General features: G+C 42.3%; 1 protein-coding gene across 1 annotated transcript in view; it reads right to left on the bottom strand.

Moving 5' to 3' along the window:
• The window catches only part of ppp2r5a (protein phosphatase 2, regulatory subunit B', alpha isoform), a 38,029-nt gene that overhangs the window by 15,351 nt on the left and 4,408 nt on the right, over window positions 1-18,270 (bottom strand). The window contains 1 exon segment of the mRNA XM_030109928.1: window positions 2,289-2,485. Coding sequence (XP_029965788.1) covers window positions 2,289-2,485 — 197 coding nt within the window.

Below are 18,270 nucleotides of genomic sequence, written 5' to 3'. Positions count from 1 at the left end.
GGATAATCCTCTCTAACTCTCCCACAGAATAACTGCAGGAGGCCTCAACCAGACGAACATGCTGAGAGAATGACAAGAGACACATACGAGAGGCCTTCTATGGAAGGAAAAAAAAAAGAAAAGAAAACAATTTGTGGGTGAAAGTGATGTAGGAGGATTGAAATGGGCTGTTTTGGCGCTAACCCTAACCCAGAAGCTGTGGTGCTGTGACGGACTAGTCTTACAGTGAGAGAAAAGGAAAAACGAGGGGCAGGACAGAGCCATCGTTGCATCCAGTGGTGCTACAAAGGGGGAAAAAAGGTGGGAATTCTATTTTATTTAAATAAGCAGGGGGGGGGTAATGAGTGTCTCATGGGTGCTTGTGTCAGTGAAAACCTGCAGTCTCTCCACTTATCCCCTGGCACAGAATTGAAAGAATTCATTACAAGCCGACTGACAGGAGTGATTTTCCATAATGTGCCAGTAACACTAATTATAACGTTGGCGAAAGAGGCAAAACCTCCCTTTCATGAAGATGAGAAACCTCGGTGTTTGTACTCCTAACACAACCTCGGTGATCAAAGGCGTCCTCACTGCGGCAGAATAACGGGCAGCACTTTAAACGCTCACCTCTTCATTATCATGTGATGCCAAGCATGGAGTATCGGGGAGAGCTATTATCAAGCCAGCTTTCTCAAAGTGCAGCTGCTATTTGTCTAACCTCATTCAGCGGCCTGTCTGTAGTGCCGACGCTTCCCCCTAAAGCGGGATTTCTGCTAAGCTTCACTCATGTTCCTCTTTAACACACAGCACGGGGAAACAAAGTTATGAACAAAGACCACTGATGACGGCCGGAGTCACATTTCTACACCATCGCAGGTCATAAAACTGATGAAGTTAAACTGTCACAGGCATTTATTTGAAGTGTATGACTTCATGCAAGAGTATAATCTAAAAAAGTAACAACATCCAAACTCCTTTTGCTCCCAAATACAAGTTCAGGTACTTTAAGAGAGCGATTAAATTCGAGCATACAGCACCAGCAGGTCAATACCAAGTGACAAAACCACATCCTAAATCAATGGTTGCAAGGCAGACATGAATTACTGCCTACAGTCCATTAGTAATCGGAGGACTCCTTGACTCAGCTGTGGATGTGCTTTGCTGGGATCCATCATGATAATCTGCAGTGTGGAGTGAATCACTGCAGCCCTGACTACAGGCCTGACTGTTGTGTTCTAAATGCTGCACATGAGTCATTACTGGTCTGTGGGAGGAATCTAGGCTGCGCAGGGCACCTGCTCTCAACACCCATCTATACCATGAAGGCCGCAGACGCGGTGCGCGGCACTGCATCGGTCGTCAAGACACGCGGTTGTGTAACAGGCCAGTTAATCAAACTGGACCCTGACGCGCGTGACGCTCATTGATGTTTACCTGCAGACGACGCCTCATTACATTACATTAATCACACGCTGCTGATCGCAAGAGGCATGCTGAGGCTCTCCCCTGCCTTCTGCTCGTAGCAAGCTGGAATCCGATCGATGCCTCAGACCGCGTCCATCGTCTACAGCTGTATCCATTTTTAACATTTTGGAGGTTTACCGACTGACTGTGGCTGGAGACGGTGTTTCACACTGAGCTACAGTTTTCGGTTGAATGGTGGCATTTCTAACATTTTCCATATTATAAAATATGTGAGGATCAAAATGCAAAGGAAACCACTGAGCTAGTTAGAAGTTTCTATATCCATAGTCTACAACTGTCAGGGCCGTTGGACTTACGGTTTCCTCAAAACTCTTATCTCACAAATCATAAACCGAGCTATAAAATGTGTGGTTCAATAGGTTAATGAGTTGCTGTGACCCCCCTCCACAGCTCTCTTCCGCCAGTCCTGCACTTTATAAGCCACTATATGAGAGTAAATGTTCCAACTTACAGCTTCAATTCCAATCTAAAGACAACGCAAGAATCACAAAACCCGCAGTCCCCTCAGATTTAATCATTATGAGAGAGAATGTGCAGTGTGAGGCTAAAGGCTCGTGATTCAATTAATCCAACAATATTAGGCTCTTCCTGTGTTCACAATGTGGCCTCTGTGCTTCACATGTGTCCTGTGTGTTTTTTTTTCTTTTGACATGAGGAGAGTAACATGCACCCCACGTGTTGCTGACATGACACACACTGTCTAGACACGAGATCAGCCTCCATTTTTTTAATCCTGCTCACGAGCGCAGGACACAGAGCAGCTGAGTTGCTTAAAGAAACCTGGAGAAGCAGGAGGAAAGGCTGCCCGTGCTCATCCTCACCATATTAGTGATCTCTGGGTACGTGGACTCCACCAGGACGCCCCTGTTGGTGGAAACGTAGTCCACCAGCTCGTTGAGCGTGGCCCTCTTGATCTCCTTGCTTTTCAGGTCCGTCACCGAGTCGAAGAAGTCGAAGAGCATGCAGCACTGCTGGAGCTTCTGCGTGAACAGCTCCTGCTGCTCGGTGGAGGGGGCATCTGGAAACACACACAATGAAGACCCGCTACAATACAGCAGCAACTGAAGAAAATGACTTACATCCACTGTGAATAAGTTCACAAATGAAACTCTGAGAGGCGGCATCTACAGCTCTGTGATTCCCTGATCCTGGAGGACAAAATGTCCTGAATCAGTTCTGTCAAACTCATTTTGGTTCATAAGCCTCACACAGCCAAATCTGATCAAGAGTGGGTCGCTTCTGTTAAATTATGAGATTATGCTAGCATGAAGCTAGCAGGCTCTACTTTTAAGACCTGATCTTTGGTGGCATTTATAGTTTGGGTTGGCCTAGCTCAACCTGGGCTTATTTGCTAAGTGCCTTATCCCGTTTTTCTTCCAATTCTACCACCCAGAACTCCCACTTGGTGCAAGCAGAAAGCCACCACCTCTAGAAACTTTGACTCAGATGGACGTGAATTGAAACAATAAGCTCTTATATTAACCTATAAACACGAAAAACTGCAGAGGTCTTGTCTTGTTTCAGTTCACTGAAGAAAAAAAAGTGTTATATAGGTCTGCACAAACATATTATCACAATATAATGCTAACTTGGTCAAGATACGCATAGTGAAAAACTGAAAAGAATTCTGCTCCCAAGTCAGGGATCTGCATATAAAAGCACTGTTATCCTGAACTACTCTCAAAGCATAAAACCCTAATTTCATACAGCCCAAGCGCTGTGTGTAAGGTCATCCACCAGGCCAGCGCAGACTTAGTTTTAGCATTCAGGCCACGTTTGACACACATATTTTATGTTTTTGGATGTTTCCAGAAGGAATAGCTCATTTCAGGTTTCGGTGCAGCTTGATGACTCATTCATTTTGAATCAGATGTGCGGAGTAAAAATAGTGCAGCACATTCTAATAAAACAAATATTAGGACTTCTTATTTTTAGCATCCTTGGTTCATTCAAAACTCTGCTCGCGTGGGTTTCGGAGCACAAAAACACAAACTGTGATGACAGTTCTCATTACATAATATTACTTATCTAACTCAACGGCGAATCAAACAGGCAGACGCACACAATACACCTTACGTACTCGTCACACAGAGCGACAGTCTTTCTCGGCTTTGACAGCAAAGCCTTTTATGGATTAGACAGTGAGAGCGGTCAGGGTTATTAGAGCTGTCAAACTGACCCCGGCTAAGCTATAAACAACCTGTGGCAGCCGTCCAGAAATGCAGTGGCACACTGTACAGTGACGTGGTGGTGGAGGAGAGCGGATGCCGGCCTCTTTCCGCAAGCAGCGGCGAGATGTTACAGGTGGGGCGGAGCCGAGGCCCTGCCACGCTGCTACTGTGATTTACACCAGCGCTACAACCAGATACCTGAAAGGTTCTGAGGTTACGCAAATGTATATGCTATCCAGGAAAACTGTTGACGCTGAACGGCCTGTGAATGTCTTAATTAACGTGCCTAAGCTGCACTTCTCTGTATGTAGTCCTACATAATACAAGTTAAGAATCATTCTGCCTCTTTAAAAGCCTTTTCAGGCCTCAGAAAGCAGAGTATTCATAGCAGGAGGTCACTTTTACTGAGAGAGTCGCTCTTTCAGTGTTGATTGCATTACTCTCCTAAACACACAAACCAAAACAACTAACCAGATTCAAAAATTGGTATAAAATGTGTACGTAATAGTTATGTCCATTGATTGCTTGTTTTCCAAGGAATTCACTGAGCACAGCTTCAGAGGAGTTGCTAAAGTTTTGTTAACACCAAGGAAAGTACTTTTTCTTTTAAGTCAGACAAAAGCCATCCCAGATCTGCAGTTCGAAACAAACATCAGATATCACTTACTAAATTGTGTAAAACAATAACTTTTCGTTTGTATTGTATTGTATTCAAGTTGTGCCGGCATCTGTTGATCGAGGCTATCTTGACTTTAATAACCATGCTGGGTTGTGTTTTTCATTTTACTCAACGTTCTGACACCAAATAGCCAAATATTCAATGAATCCATGAGGTCAAAACAAAGGCTTTCCAGTGCTGCTGGGTGAGAGGAGCAGACACAAGAAGAGCAGTTACGGGGCAGACTCTCTTATTGAGCGGCGTTATGTAACGGGGCAGGAATTACCCCACGACGCGGGGAGAGGCATGGGGAGGTCTCACACTCAGGCGCGGCCCAAAAAATTCACGATGAGCTTCACACGTAGTGAAAATGTTCCACTGGTGTTGACAGCTGATGAAGTACTTATGCAACTGAACTCTGCAGGCCAGACCACCGGCCGCTGCTCAGCGCCAACTCAATATGCGAGTGTAACCGTACCGACGCCACTTGTTAACACACTTTTTTTTTTGCGTTAATGCCAATTTTCCGAGGTATCGAATCTCAAAGGATTCCGCAATGAAAGGGCAGACTGAATATCAAACTGCAGGGGAAGGAGATAAAAAGCTTCTATGTGTTGTTGTTAACGTGACACATGGCCCGGCTCACATTTCCCCCCTCCGAGTGGTGTGTGCTGGAAGAGGGTGAGCAAAACTACACACACATAATCAAACTTGTTGGAGTGAAACCGAGAAGAAAGCCATGACAGAACCATACACATCCCTAAGTCTCAATTTTTTCTAGTGCACATGTATGTTGTATCAGACTGCATGCTGCTCTAACCTTTTCAACTTCCAGATTCTCATACTTTTCCATTCAATCCAGAAATATGCTTGTCGGCTCTGTCGAATTGGTGATTCTAAATTGCCTGCAGTTGTAAGTGCAAGAGTGATTGTAATCTTTTGTTGGTGGCCTTGAGACTGGCCAGCACACTATTCAAGGTCTGCCCTGCTTTTTGACAGTTTTTCGCTGGGATCGCGCTTCAGACTCTAAGATGGATAAAGTAGGCATTACGGATGAATGGAGGGACATATATATATAGTTTACAATGACAGCTTTAAACTTAAACTACAGCAAGCAATTATACAGAAAAGCAAGATCTAGCTATTTTGGCTTTGTTAAAACCTAATGAAATCCACCCACTTGCGCTTCCAAAGATCACTCATTAACATACCGAGCTTCATTTGTTTAATGAAAGACTGAAGTGTAAGAAACACGGATTATCTCTCGGCCAGGTGCAGCAACATCCTGATGTCTGCGCCGGTTGCCTAGCAACCTCATGGAGACTACAAAACTAGAATGCAAGTAAATTCACATTATGTATCCTTTTCCGTTTGTGTTCTAGTAACCAGACATTAACTGAGCTGGTGAGCAGCACCAGTGTTGGTGAGCAGATGTTTGGAAATCTGTCTATTCACAGCCTGTGTGCCAAGTTGACCGGCCGGTGGCGGCAGCTCGACAGCGAGCATACAGACACGAGCATGGTGTCCATCCATCAATCTTCAAGTGTATCTTTGCCTAATTAAGGCCCCGGGGAATATTTCCATGCGCCATGTTCCATGAAGCTATGCTGTAAGAATTTCCCTCATGGATTAATAAAAGTATTTCTCTTCTATAACCCATCAACATCTTTAGCAATGGGTCTGTTAGATGACAACAACCAGTTGATTCTTCTGGCTTCTGTATCGATCTCCAATAGGCAAACTTAGATAATATACAGGATGGCTCTCTGTTGACTACTCATTTTTTTCTTTTTTTACAGGGGTAGCCACAGCAAGTCACCACAACTTTCATCTGCCTAGTTTTTAATCCCAAATGCCCTTCAGTGGAGAGTGATGTGGTGCTGTCAAATTTGCTGCCATACTCCAGTTTGTCAAAGCCACATCAGCCAGTAATAATCTCATAACGCTGCTAGAATTAAGTCTGCAGGAAAGGAAAAAAAGGTCTCTTGGAGTCCAGGTCAGGATAACTGATGATTACGTACACCTCTTACCATTTTATCCAATTTAGGATTGAGGGGGAGGAAACTGGAGAAAAAAAATGTCCATGTGCACAGGGAGAGAAAAAAAAAAAGAGTTCTCCCTGAAAGGCCACAAGCCAGGACTCGAACTAGGGATTCTCATTCTGAGACAAGAATGCTAACTACATACCACTGAGGAGAAAACTCTTTAAATCAGAAAACATGAATTTTTTTTGCCTCTCATGTAAAAGACAAAAAAAAAAAAAAACCCACAATGTCCAGTCTCCGTTTGAACATTTTTGGAATATTTTCTCAAAGCTTTCACAGCAAATTGTGTTTGTGAAAAGAAAAGGAAAAAAATCCTATTATTTCTTCATCCCCCTGTGAGGGAAGATGGCTGGGCCTGTTAGATACAGTCTGACACGGAGATGCTTTCCCTCATGTGAAGCTATTTTTGCCTCTTGCATACAGATGCATTAGTGCACAAATTCCTCAGGGTGCTTACCAAACGAAGGAAAATATTTCCATTAAAGTCGAGAAGCTGTGAACAACAGCAAAGAACAAGGGAGTATCTGAGGGATCAGATAGAAAATTCTGATTAAACAAGCCGCCAAAGATGAAGCTAAAAGCACACAGACACTTTCTCAAAGCAGCGAATGTTACCGTTACCCTGACAGATGATGTAAAACTATTTTCCTTCCAAAACAAATGATTCTTTTCACAATCACAAGCAAAATGTGACTGAAACTACCAGTAAAACGAGACCCCGCATTAACCAAAGTCATTCCCCCCCGAATGCTGAATCACTGACGCAATAACGTTCCACTTCATAACCACACATGGACATAAGACAGAAACAGTCTTGGGGTTAAAAGGAAATACAGTGGGAGCACAGGATAAATAATTGGATCTAAAAATCCTTTTAGTTGCTTAGTAAATAATTCAAAAATGGTCTTAACTGTCTCTACAGGCCCTGGTGTCTTACGGATGAAGCACTGTATCTCTTCCTGTGCATAAGCCTCCACTGAGAGGGAATTATTATGGCTCTAGAACAAAAAGCAGAGGGGATTATAGGGGTTACGATTCATTACTGACCTTTTGAATATCTTAAAAATGATGGTGTGTCCTCAAATTACCGACACAGGAAGCATGATTACTCCCAAGCACTGCAATTAGGAACAGATGCCATTAGATGACCGTTATACGACAGAATTTCCACTGAGCTCCTATGCTGGTTCTGCAATCTTGTGACAGATAATCACAAAGAAAAAAAAAAAAAGAGTCATATGCCGGGATTCACCGCGTTACAATCAACACATGATCCGGGTACGATAAGACCATCCATTCACTGCAGCGTATTCTAAACTGAAACACCAGTGCTGAAGACGCAGCAGCTCATCTGCTCTGGATTTAGCCTCACAAGGCTGGACCTGCAGCCGAGCGCTGTGGAAACCACACGCTGCTCGAGTTCTTCAGGATGAAAAATTTATGGCCTACTGGGACACGTCAGAGTTTTTCAGCAAACTGTAAATGAGTTTAGAAAAAAAAAAAAAAAAGTTGCGCATACCAAGCAGTACTTCACTACTACTTCACAACTAACAAGCAGATGCGTATTTTTGTCTTTTTCTAGTGTAACGTTTGGTGTTAATGGTTCAGAGTGGCTGTCACACACACACACTGTATATCAGAGAATAAAGAGTAGATTTGATAGCAAAACAGGAAATATGCTCTCAGATGTATGACCACAAAATTGTGAAGGGGGGTGAGATAGAAACATGCTCATGAGCACTTCCATTAAACGCACACAGATGAGCCACACACTGTGTTGACAGGCAAACACACAAGGAACAATTAGAACCCCTTGTTGGTTTAATGAGTGTGAAAACACCATCAATTCCACATGCGGTTCCTTTGATATTCGAGTATGTAGAAGGCTCAGATGGATTAAAAATGAAAAAAAAAATCCCGTGTGAGCACTGAGACAAGGAAAGCATATTGCACGCACCGATCAAGAGGAAGTATTGAGCGCTGCACTAAATGAACTCAGCACAGGCTGAACAACTTCAATAACATGAGTTAAAGTAATGCGGCCCGTGATCGTATGCAAACAGTTATTTTTAAACATAAATCAGAAGGAGTTGTGTCACATGAGATGAACCTTAGTTTCTGGTAAATTTGTCACAGAAAAAAAAATGAACCTTTGCAAGGTTTTCTTTCTCACTCAGGCAGAAAAAAGGAGCAGCAGCATGACATGTTGGAGGCAAATGGCCCTACTTGAAAAAGCTCATGCTGCAATAGATCTTTTTCACATGTAAACACCGCGTGGTTCAAGCTGAAACAATATATTGTGCAGCTCCAATTCCTTCACAGGATGAGAGGCTTAAAGAATGAACTGACTGGCCGGAGCAGGTTAACGTCATTGTAGTGCCACTTTGTGAGTCCATTCTGGTTAAAGTCCATTAACTGGGCAGACTGTCAGGCTAAAGGATGGAATGTAAAGGCTAATCTCAGTTTACTGGTCTGGGGCCACAGAACTGAAATGAGTTTCAATAAGGTACCACCTTCAATATTCTGAATGGTTAAATACCCACCAACTCACCAGTTATCAACAGACTTATTAGCATCATGTCACCTGGTTGCTGCTCAGCTGTCACATATTAATGCCAAATTAAAAGTTCAATCAAAGATTAATGCAATAATCTGACAGGTACATGTGAAGAATCATTTCAACTAACATTTTTTCCCTTCAACCATGAGCTAGTAGCTTTATTTCAGGAGCAGCTGTGGAGCTACAAGTCATTTGGGACTTGAAAACTATGGGAGATGGTTTTCTAAAAAGATGAGGATTTCAGTTCTTTCTGTTTTTCTTTTGCTATAAATAACTCCATCTGTTTTTCTAATTATAGCAATTCTTAACCCTTGAAGTCCCGTTTTGCTCTTATCTCTCTAGTCATTCTGTGTATTGCTGCATGCGTTAGCTGCGTCTGACTGGAAGCAATGCAAACAAACAGAACACAAAGTAAAACCTACAACTTCAGTAACACTGTGTGTAAATGTGTGTGAAGGCGGATCTTTACTGAGCTGATTGGTCGAGGGACAGGCATGATTGTTTTCTATGATACTCAAAGTAGAGGTCAACACAGACATTTTTAATAAGAAAACTACACAAAATATTCAGAACCACCCAGTGCCTCACATTTCCTCCACATCTTTCCAGATGAAGGCCTGTTTATATTCTACACATCTTAAACTGAACGTATGCCCGAGCAAAGTTTTAAGGGTGAACTAAACTCTGAAATGAAGCATAGACTAATCTGTCAGCGTGCAGAGGTCACCTGACCTGCATGCTGCCCTCCTCACTTTGTTTTGGTCTCTTTCCGCTTGACTTTGTTTCCATGAAGTGTTGGTGGAAAGCACAAGGGCAGGTATCAGGCGAGCTGCGGATGTCTTGGGTAAGTTGTGAACATGTTTGTCGTATATCTGATGAGGAGGAGGTCAAGAGTAGGTCAAGATGTCAGTATTTCTACCATGACGGTGATTAATGCTCCATGTTCACGCTGAAAAATGCTTCCCAAGGCTTAAATCAATGAGCCATTCAGTGTTTAGAGTTTGATGTGTTAATTCATAGTTTGGATTTAGAAAGATGGTCCCGCTTCTCAGAGGAGACACTAAGTGCTGTTGTAGCAGAACACTGTTAATAGAAATGCAAATGGAGGTCAAACACTCGACCCCAGCTGCTAAGTATCAAACTGTCAGAGCTCTGATAAATATCTCGGCTTCATGTTGTTGAAATTACGTTTTATGACCGCGATTTTTATCTTCACTTGTTCAAAACTCAGCTCTTGCCAGGCTTCGCATGACCGGCCACGTGAACGCTGCATTTCTATCCCACTGATGGGAAGCAGCAGGAAACTGCTCATCAAGGGCACGCCACGTCAGTCACTCCCGCACCGAAACATGGAATACTAAAATGGAAACCGGTTGTGTAACTGCAATAATCTCACATACAGCGTTGCTTTCTGCTCCAGCAGTGATAATGGCAACGCAACGGTATTTAAACACCCTGTTGACAAAACTGGCTCCTGCGCCGAACAAGTGGGGTATTCAAAGGGATTTTATGCAAAAATCTGCCCACGTTCATGTTGCAGCTAGTGTCTGGATTTTACACGCTGTCAGACATGGATTTTTGATATCGGGGACGCCAACCTACTGGCTAATTAACACGTTGATTTTAAACAGGAATTCAAATCTTCAACATGAAGCCAGTTAAAGAGCCCAGACCTGTGCCTGTTTTAAAGGCCTTCTAAGACTTCTTCAGACTTCATTATTCAGGCACAGTGCGGAGATCTGATGAGTCAATCCAACAAAAACACATCACAACAATCTCTCTAATTCATATGGAACGTTATCATCTCTGCTTTTTATAGTTTTATTGGCCTTGATCTATTGGCTCGGGATGTTGGTGCTGACTAATTTCTGTCTTCCTGAATTAACTGACACAGTGATATGGACGGATCCTGAAACTTCTATTGCATCAACAGCGTTTTCTGCAGGTATGTCACTCATAATTCAACACATGGATGGCTTAATTTTTCCCCAATGTGTTTTGTCACAAGTTGATTTGCATAAAAGAGAATGTTCATGACTTATTCTAAAAGGATTTTGGCAAACTGAAGCATAAAGCGTAAAAACGGCTTGAGCCAAAAAAACACGGCAGCTCCTGTGAAAAACTGTTAAAGCTACAACGCTCTCACATTTGGCCGTAACTCTCAGAGAAGCAGTAGGATTTTTTAAGTAGGAGGTGACAGGACAAGCTCTTGAGGCTGCACATCTGGAGGATCTCATGCAACAAATCCAAGCGCAGGCTTTGCTGGTTAGGATTGCATTTCTGCCTTATAGCAATGAGGCAAAGATACCATCTTTCTGTTGAAATGAAAAAGTGAAAAAAAGGTTACGACTGCAGAGAATCATTATGCCTCCATCGGAGGTATACTTAGAGTCTCGACTTGTGCAGAGTGACAGTGTACTGCAGGCTAAATGTGGTTGTTAACGCATGACAGGAGTGAAGCCACATCGGTCACACTGCCGCTGCTGCTGAACCGGTTGAATAAGCTGGTACCACAAGCACAATGTGATTCACAGTCACATTTGTTTTGACTGCACATTAGAATAATGCTGGCAAAACACGGCGTCCGAGGGGGAGCTTAAAGAAGATCTACACCAGTTTAAAATGTAAACAAGAAAGTGGATGCGTCTCAGGAAGCGTTCGAGGGGAGGCAAGCTGAGCTCCCAGGAGTTGTAGGCCAAACGCTGTGAATCAACACCTCAAAAGAAACTCGCCCCGGTGTTACATTCTGGCATTTCACAAAAATGCATCATCCAGTTTCTACAGGTGGTATGTCAACAAGAGTAATCTGTTTTGAATTAGGCAGAATCTGAACTGGAACATACCGTTTATGCTTCATTCTTTTTCTTCACTCAAGAGAGCAGAATATGTGACAGAAGACTCAATGAGACATTTAAACAAAGAGATAAAAAACACAAACGGCAAGCTTCATGTGATTATAAGCTGTCTTTTTGTAGACTGCTCTTTACCAGTAAAAGGAAAAAAAAAACCCTACATTTGCAAGCTGAAGCTCAATCACCACAGTCACGAGAGGGTTAAGCTGCAGATTATGGTAAAAACCGAGAATATCCACAATTTTGATTTCAGTCCCGGTTACCAGACAACGATACCTTGGCCATGTCACAGCGCTCACTCTTGAGATAAGACAGACTCAGTTCATCTAAACACTGCCTATTAAAATAAACTCTGCACCACCGTGTACATTTTCACTGGAAACATGGATAAGCTTTAATCAATCTACAAACTTTGACACAGTGACGAGTCAGGGCTTTAACGGCACTGTTAGCTGAGCTCTGGCTGGAATGATTCACAGGCCGGTCTTTATCTGTTAGGTAGGAATGACAAGCAGCTGAAGCACTGGAGGTTATTGTGTCCTGAATATTAAATCAGTATTAACACAAGTTCCGCCAAAATATGACATTTAAAGTAAGGACGCAATAACTGAAAGGCTACGTTAAACTTCTCCAACAAATAGAAACAGCAACACATACTGGGAAAAAAACCGTGTGAAAACTATAAATAACTCCAGGATTGATCCCAGTTCCAGTGAAAAGTTGTTGAGTAACAGGATGAGCTGGCAGATGTCAAGTTCCCTGTTTTATGTCTCAAACAACATCTAGTCTCTCCAACCTTCAAGCACTCTTCCCCAAGCTAAACATTTGCCTGAACAGCAAATGGCTTAAGTGCAATCAAAACACGAAGTGTGGCAAATGAGAAAGGCAGACAATCAGGACAACACAGGAAACTGAATGCTGTTGTCGGCCAATCAGCCGCCAGCAGAATGCTAATGAGGAACAGCTGAGGCTAATGGGTCTGTTTGCCCAACTTCAGCAGTTCAGAATCGAGCGTTCATTCACAGGTGGGCTTTAACTCGGCTAACCTGCAACACTCAGGACTCTCCATGAATTCAATTACTGATGATTGCAATTGCAGCTCAGAACGTGTTAACTTCAGGATCAATCACTACAAATAAAGTGTCCAATTACAACTTTTCCCATGCAGCAGTTCCTCATCACAATCCGATGCAAGAAAATTTGTATTGATTATTCAATTAAACATGCAAGTGTGAAGATAGTAAGCAAAAAAATCCTCCAGTGCAATTTGCTTTAATTTGAGATTTCTAGTTTGTACAATGAAGAGTACTCCAGCCTGTCTCAGATCTACTACCTCTGAGGGTTACTCTGAAATTCAAGCATGTGCTACACTCACCGAGAAAAGATGATCTGGTCAAAGGAGGTCAGGGCCGTGTGTGTGTGTGTGTGTGAGCCAGGCCCAGATACCGAGTATGTTCCTATTTCTGCCTCAGCTAGTAGATTTCAACACGTCAAGGTCTGCCTGGACGTCACTGCCTCATCAATCCCAAATGGTCCCATCAGGGTGCGTTCACACTATTCCTCTTTTTCTAAGCTGCCAGCACAGCAGAGACTCTCAGATTCGAGGAAATGGAGAGCGGCCACAAGGTAGATGGATAGCAGGTGTTGGAGAGGGAGAGTTGAAGGTGGCGTAAAAGAAACGAGACACTTTTTCAATGAGCTGAGCTGTGTTTTACAGCTCAGTTAAGGTCACTAAAGATGGTAGAGGCCGTCCATGAGGAGTCAGCACGGAGCTCCGCTGCCATGCTGGGAGATTTGATGCCAAGTGTTTACTGCTATAATTAATTACTCTTTGCTGACAGCTGCATGTAGCTACACCTACAATACACCGGCTGATTGTTTGGTAAACCACAGAGAAAAGGAAATGAAGCTAGTGAAGAAAGAGAAAAGGCTACATAACATTTAGTCTAAAAATGAGAAAATATTCAGTAGAAAACAGCCTCGTCTCAGCACAGCATAAAAGTGAGGCAACGGTGCTTATTTAGAAAGAGTCAGACGTCTATCCTAACCTGCCACGGGCTAAAATTATGACACAACAGCATCAGACACAGGAACAGGAACACACACAAAAACACAACGCGTCCAGCACAGACCTGTCCCGCTGTTTCCCAGAAAATTATTTATCGATTATCTGCTGGCAGACCAGATGGAAACAGCCTGTGTGTGGGACACACTTGGGAATCAATAAGCCAATACAGGCCATGGCTTTCGTGAGCACTCACTGGTGAACTGTTTTTTGAAGGATCCTGCTCTCAAAGCAATCTAAAATCCAAAAACTTGGGACTCCGACTGACAGACTTTCATGTTTGAGGAGTTATTACATGTGTATAAAATGTGGTGGGAAGCCGTTTGAGGTTCCAGGGGAAGCTGTGTGAAGTCTGATAACTCTGTTGACGTTTGTTGATCTTCCCAAACCTCTGTAGCTCCTCTTCATCTCTGCTTGAAGGCAACAGCTACAGGCTATATTAGCATGGCACCCAAAGGCCCAGTGATGCATTTTTGCACTTGAGCTGCACTGTCTGTATTGTAGAAACTACCTAAACAATGAAGAAATATGGACAAAGGTGCATATCTCAATTTGGTTAACGGGAACAATTCTTCTTTCACATTGGTCAAGTTTTTTATGCCTCATATTGTGCTGTTTTGGTAACAGGAACACAATCATCCCTCCGTGACTCTTGGGTTCACCATCAGATTTGATTGCAGTCTTAATTAGCAATGATGGCCATTATACGTTGTGAATATCATTTGGGTAATCTGTCCATGTTTATATCTATTCTGTCAAAATATTCATATATATGAACCTTAACAAGGATCAAACTGCTTAATTTAAAGGGTAAAAAGGCTTCACATATGCAGCAGAGTTTACTGCATAAAACGGCTCTGATGCAAGGTTTTTGAACACTACTGGAAGCAACTTAGAGTTCAGTGCCTTGCCTGTCCACGTCAGACAAATCAACCGGGTGAGGTGGAGGACTAAACTGCCACAGTTTGGGTTGGAAAATGATCCACTTGAGTGCAGGAAAAAAATGTATGCCATGGCCTTACGTATTGCCTTATAGGAAATCTACAAACCATCGAGTGATTGCAGAGCTGGTGTTACTACTTGACAATCATAAATTTCTAATCATGTCAGAAGACTCCCTCAAGTTATCTTAGACTGCAAGACCAAATAAAATTTAAACAGATCATGATGAAAAGGCATCACTGAGGATTGTGCCACAATCTCACATACTCTGAAATTTGAGCTAAAAGGTTCTTGTAGTTTGTATCATAAAGGTGGCTTGTACCAATGACGTATCGCATATGACCAGCGAAGTATAAAAACGAGTGGCTATGAAAGGAAGAGTAAATAAGGTGCTGCTTCAGCAGCTATAGAAACATGACGTTACGCCACCATTTGGACCAGAATGACAAAATGTGAACCAAACTAAACACAATCCATCGATTGATGTTTCGATACACACTAACACTGGGAAAAGCACTGTCAATGTGTTTATGATCCACAGCATATTACAGTAGTGAGATATTAAACTGTTTTCACAAAGCAAATTCAACAACCAGGAGATGAAAAAAAGATTCTTCGTGTGAGAAAAAGAAACTAAAACCAATATCCACTGCATTGGTGACAGTGGTTATACTGTGGCAATAAACAAAACAACACAACATTCAAGCTGTAAGTTCAGGTATAGTTCAAAATGGTTGCTCGGCTAAATATGTCCCATCAGTGACAGAAATATCAACGTAAACGAAGTGGCCTGTATTTGGAAAATAAAACATTTCCCTGGCTTGCTCTCAAGGCTTCTGGCTGCCATGGCAACAATGTTGGTCTCTGAATGACTCATCTTTTCAGTGTCCATCACACAACAGGAGCTTGAAGCACTCCAGCCTCTCCACTGCAGGAGGGAAGAAGCATCTTTGCTGGCTACTATCTCTTAGCACCTAAACAATCTGGCAGCAGAAATATCCATTCTTGATCAAGTTAGTCGCGGACTCGGCAGCAGTGCTTTAAGTGCTGTAACTTATTTACAGTGAGTGAGGCAGGCGTGCACTCTCAACCTGGAAACGCAGCGGTCAAAGCTCTCTTATTGAATTCAAGACTGGGAAAAAAAAAACTACATACAATATTTCAATCATACAAATATATAAACATCAAGGCATGTAAAGGACTGGTGTACTGTTTGAATCATGAGTCATACAACTGTGGCACTACTCAACAGATGGCCCGTGAAAAAACATAAACAGAGCAAGCTCAATCAGCATGTCAAGGTAAGATATCAATAAAGGCAGGATTTATGGCTTTTCCTTTGTGACAGACCCGGTAGAGAAATCTAAATAATACATTTCAGTTCACTGCAGTCTGAGACCTTTCGAGGTAAACAAATATGGACAATAATAAATACGATTCTGTCAAATGCAATAGCTTAAAATATCTTTGACAGAGTAGGTGGTGTACAGACAAACCACACTGTATGACTGAGCGGCCATTTTTAAACACATAAATTCAGCAGAAACACAGATACAACAGAGACATAATCGCGCTTCTTTTCTTTTTTTAGACATGCTACCTACGTACCAAAAGTGTACCAAGAATAAGCGTGCACACAATGGTTCGGTTAGGATAAGATCAACAACCCTCAGCGAGGAACCGTACAGAACACAGACTACCACAGACCCTGAAGTTCAGGTTTTATATAAATGCCATTTAATTTGTACTGATCTCTTTTTCATTTCTGATGTGTTTCTACTCCATGCTGACATATCCATCCATCCATACAATCACTCACACCATGGTCACAGTCACGCAAGCTCTTGTCTATAATATAAGCTCGAAGTCATTTTATTCACTTTAGCTCAAGTCAAAGGTCAATGTTGCACCATTTGCAAGACTATAATCACTGAACATGCTCTGTAATTCTGAAGTATCAATCTTTTTACATGTAAAGGCCTTGTGGATGTTTCATATGATCGCACCATTATGTGACGGTCATGCACACAGCGGCTGAAGTGCAGATAGAAAAATCTTTCAACCTTCTCTTTGACTTCACTCGTGTCAAAAGGAAACTAGCTCTTCAATTTTCCAATTACTTATCGCCAGATACCACTCTGACACTTCTGACATACAAATTATTTACATGTGATAAAGTGGCAGATTTTCCTGAGTTCTCGGCCGGCGGCAGCCAGGCAGACAAAGCGCCTTTCAGTGGAAGAAAAGGCGGATAATTTGACCGTCACCCTCACCCTTGTCACGGCAGCAGCTGACAGGCTGTTCCAAGTCATTTTCACACATTACTGCAGTACAATGATGTAGTATGGGAAGGTCAATGCAAGTGTTTCAAACTCCTGCTGAAGTATGTCTTATGGCCATTAGATAGAGATAAAGATACTGCATAGATCCCTTAAGGGGAAAGAAAAAAAAAAAAAGAAAAAAAAATCACAGGAAGGAACACTGAGCACAAATATAAATAACTATAAACACTCAATAAATATTAACAATATATAGAGGCAGTACACTGGGAAGAGTTTCTACATGATCAAACTCGCAACATAAAATCTTTTTTCGACAGTCCTTCAGTAATTTGTAGTAGTCGTCATTGTTGGCATCCACAAAGTGGCACCGTCTGCATTCAGCATTCAAGAACTTGCATCACGCAGAAAAACTTCCAATACTTGACCAGACAAGTCTCTCACATGACCCGCACGATTCCCTCAAACGCCACAACAGTTGTTGTGTTGCTGAAGCTTGTCTGACTAACAAGGGAGAGAAATCAGAACATTAAAGTCCAGTCGTGGCATTCAGTAAAGCTGTTCTCTCCTTTATCATCATAGGTCACGGTGAGATTAAAGATTTCACACACGACTGACATTCATACCAGAAATGTCCGCGTGACAGAAGAAATATTCAATTCGGAGTTAAGATACTGAAGGAACTGAGGGTCATTTCACGGTGATTTATTTCTGACACACTGCAGACCATTTCCATGTCAACGTATAATATCGTTTCATGTAATATCAGTAATATGCAGCACCACAGAGCAATTAGGTGTGAAACCGTGTTAAAAGTACACAGTGGAAGAGCACACACGGTTGTTAGCCAGCTCAGCAGGAGCTGATTTGACTGCAGGCTAAAAGGGAGACAGCTGACAGATATCCAGTCAGGGGCCTGCTGAGATTTGTCACATTGGTGCACCATTTTTTTTTTTTTTTAATGGATGAAAATAAAACGGACACAGGCTGTTTTCTTGTATCGCATCCTGAAAAGCAACATGCAGTCCATATGAGTCCTGCTCTTCATTCAATTACAACATGATGGTTCATGGTTCAAACTGAAGTTAAATTAAAAAAGCTAAGAGATCCAATAAATTGTTATGTCTCAATTTTTTTCTGCATGTCATTCTCTCTCCATCTTGCATGACCGGATGATGTAAATCCACCTACATTGTCACTTTCGTATCATAAATGAGGATCAATTCTTCCT

The sequence above is a fragment of the Salarias fasciatus genome, chromosome 15 (assembly GCF_902148845.1).
Source record: "Salarias fasciatus chromosome 15, fSalaFa1.1, whole genome shotgun sequence".
Taxonomy (NCBI): domain Eukaryota; kingdom Metazoa; phylum Chordata; class Actinopteri; order Blenniiformes; family Blenniidae; genus Salarias; species Salarias fasciatus.
This window is presented reverse-complemented; position numbering and strand designations above follow the sequence as displayed.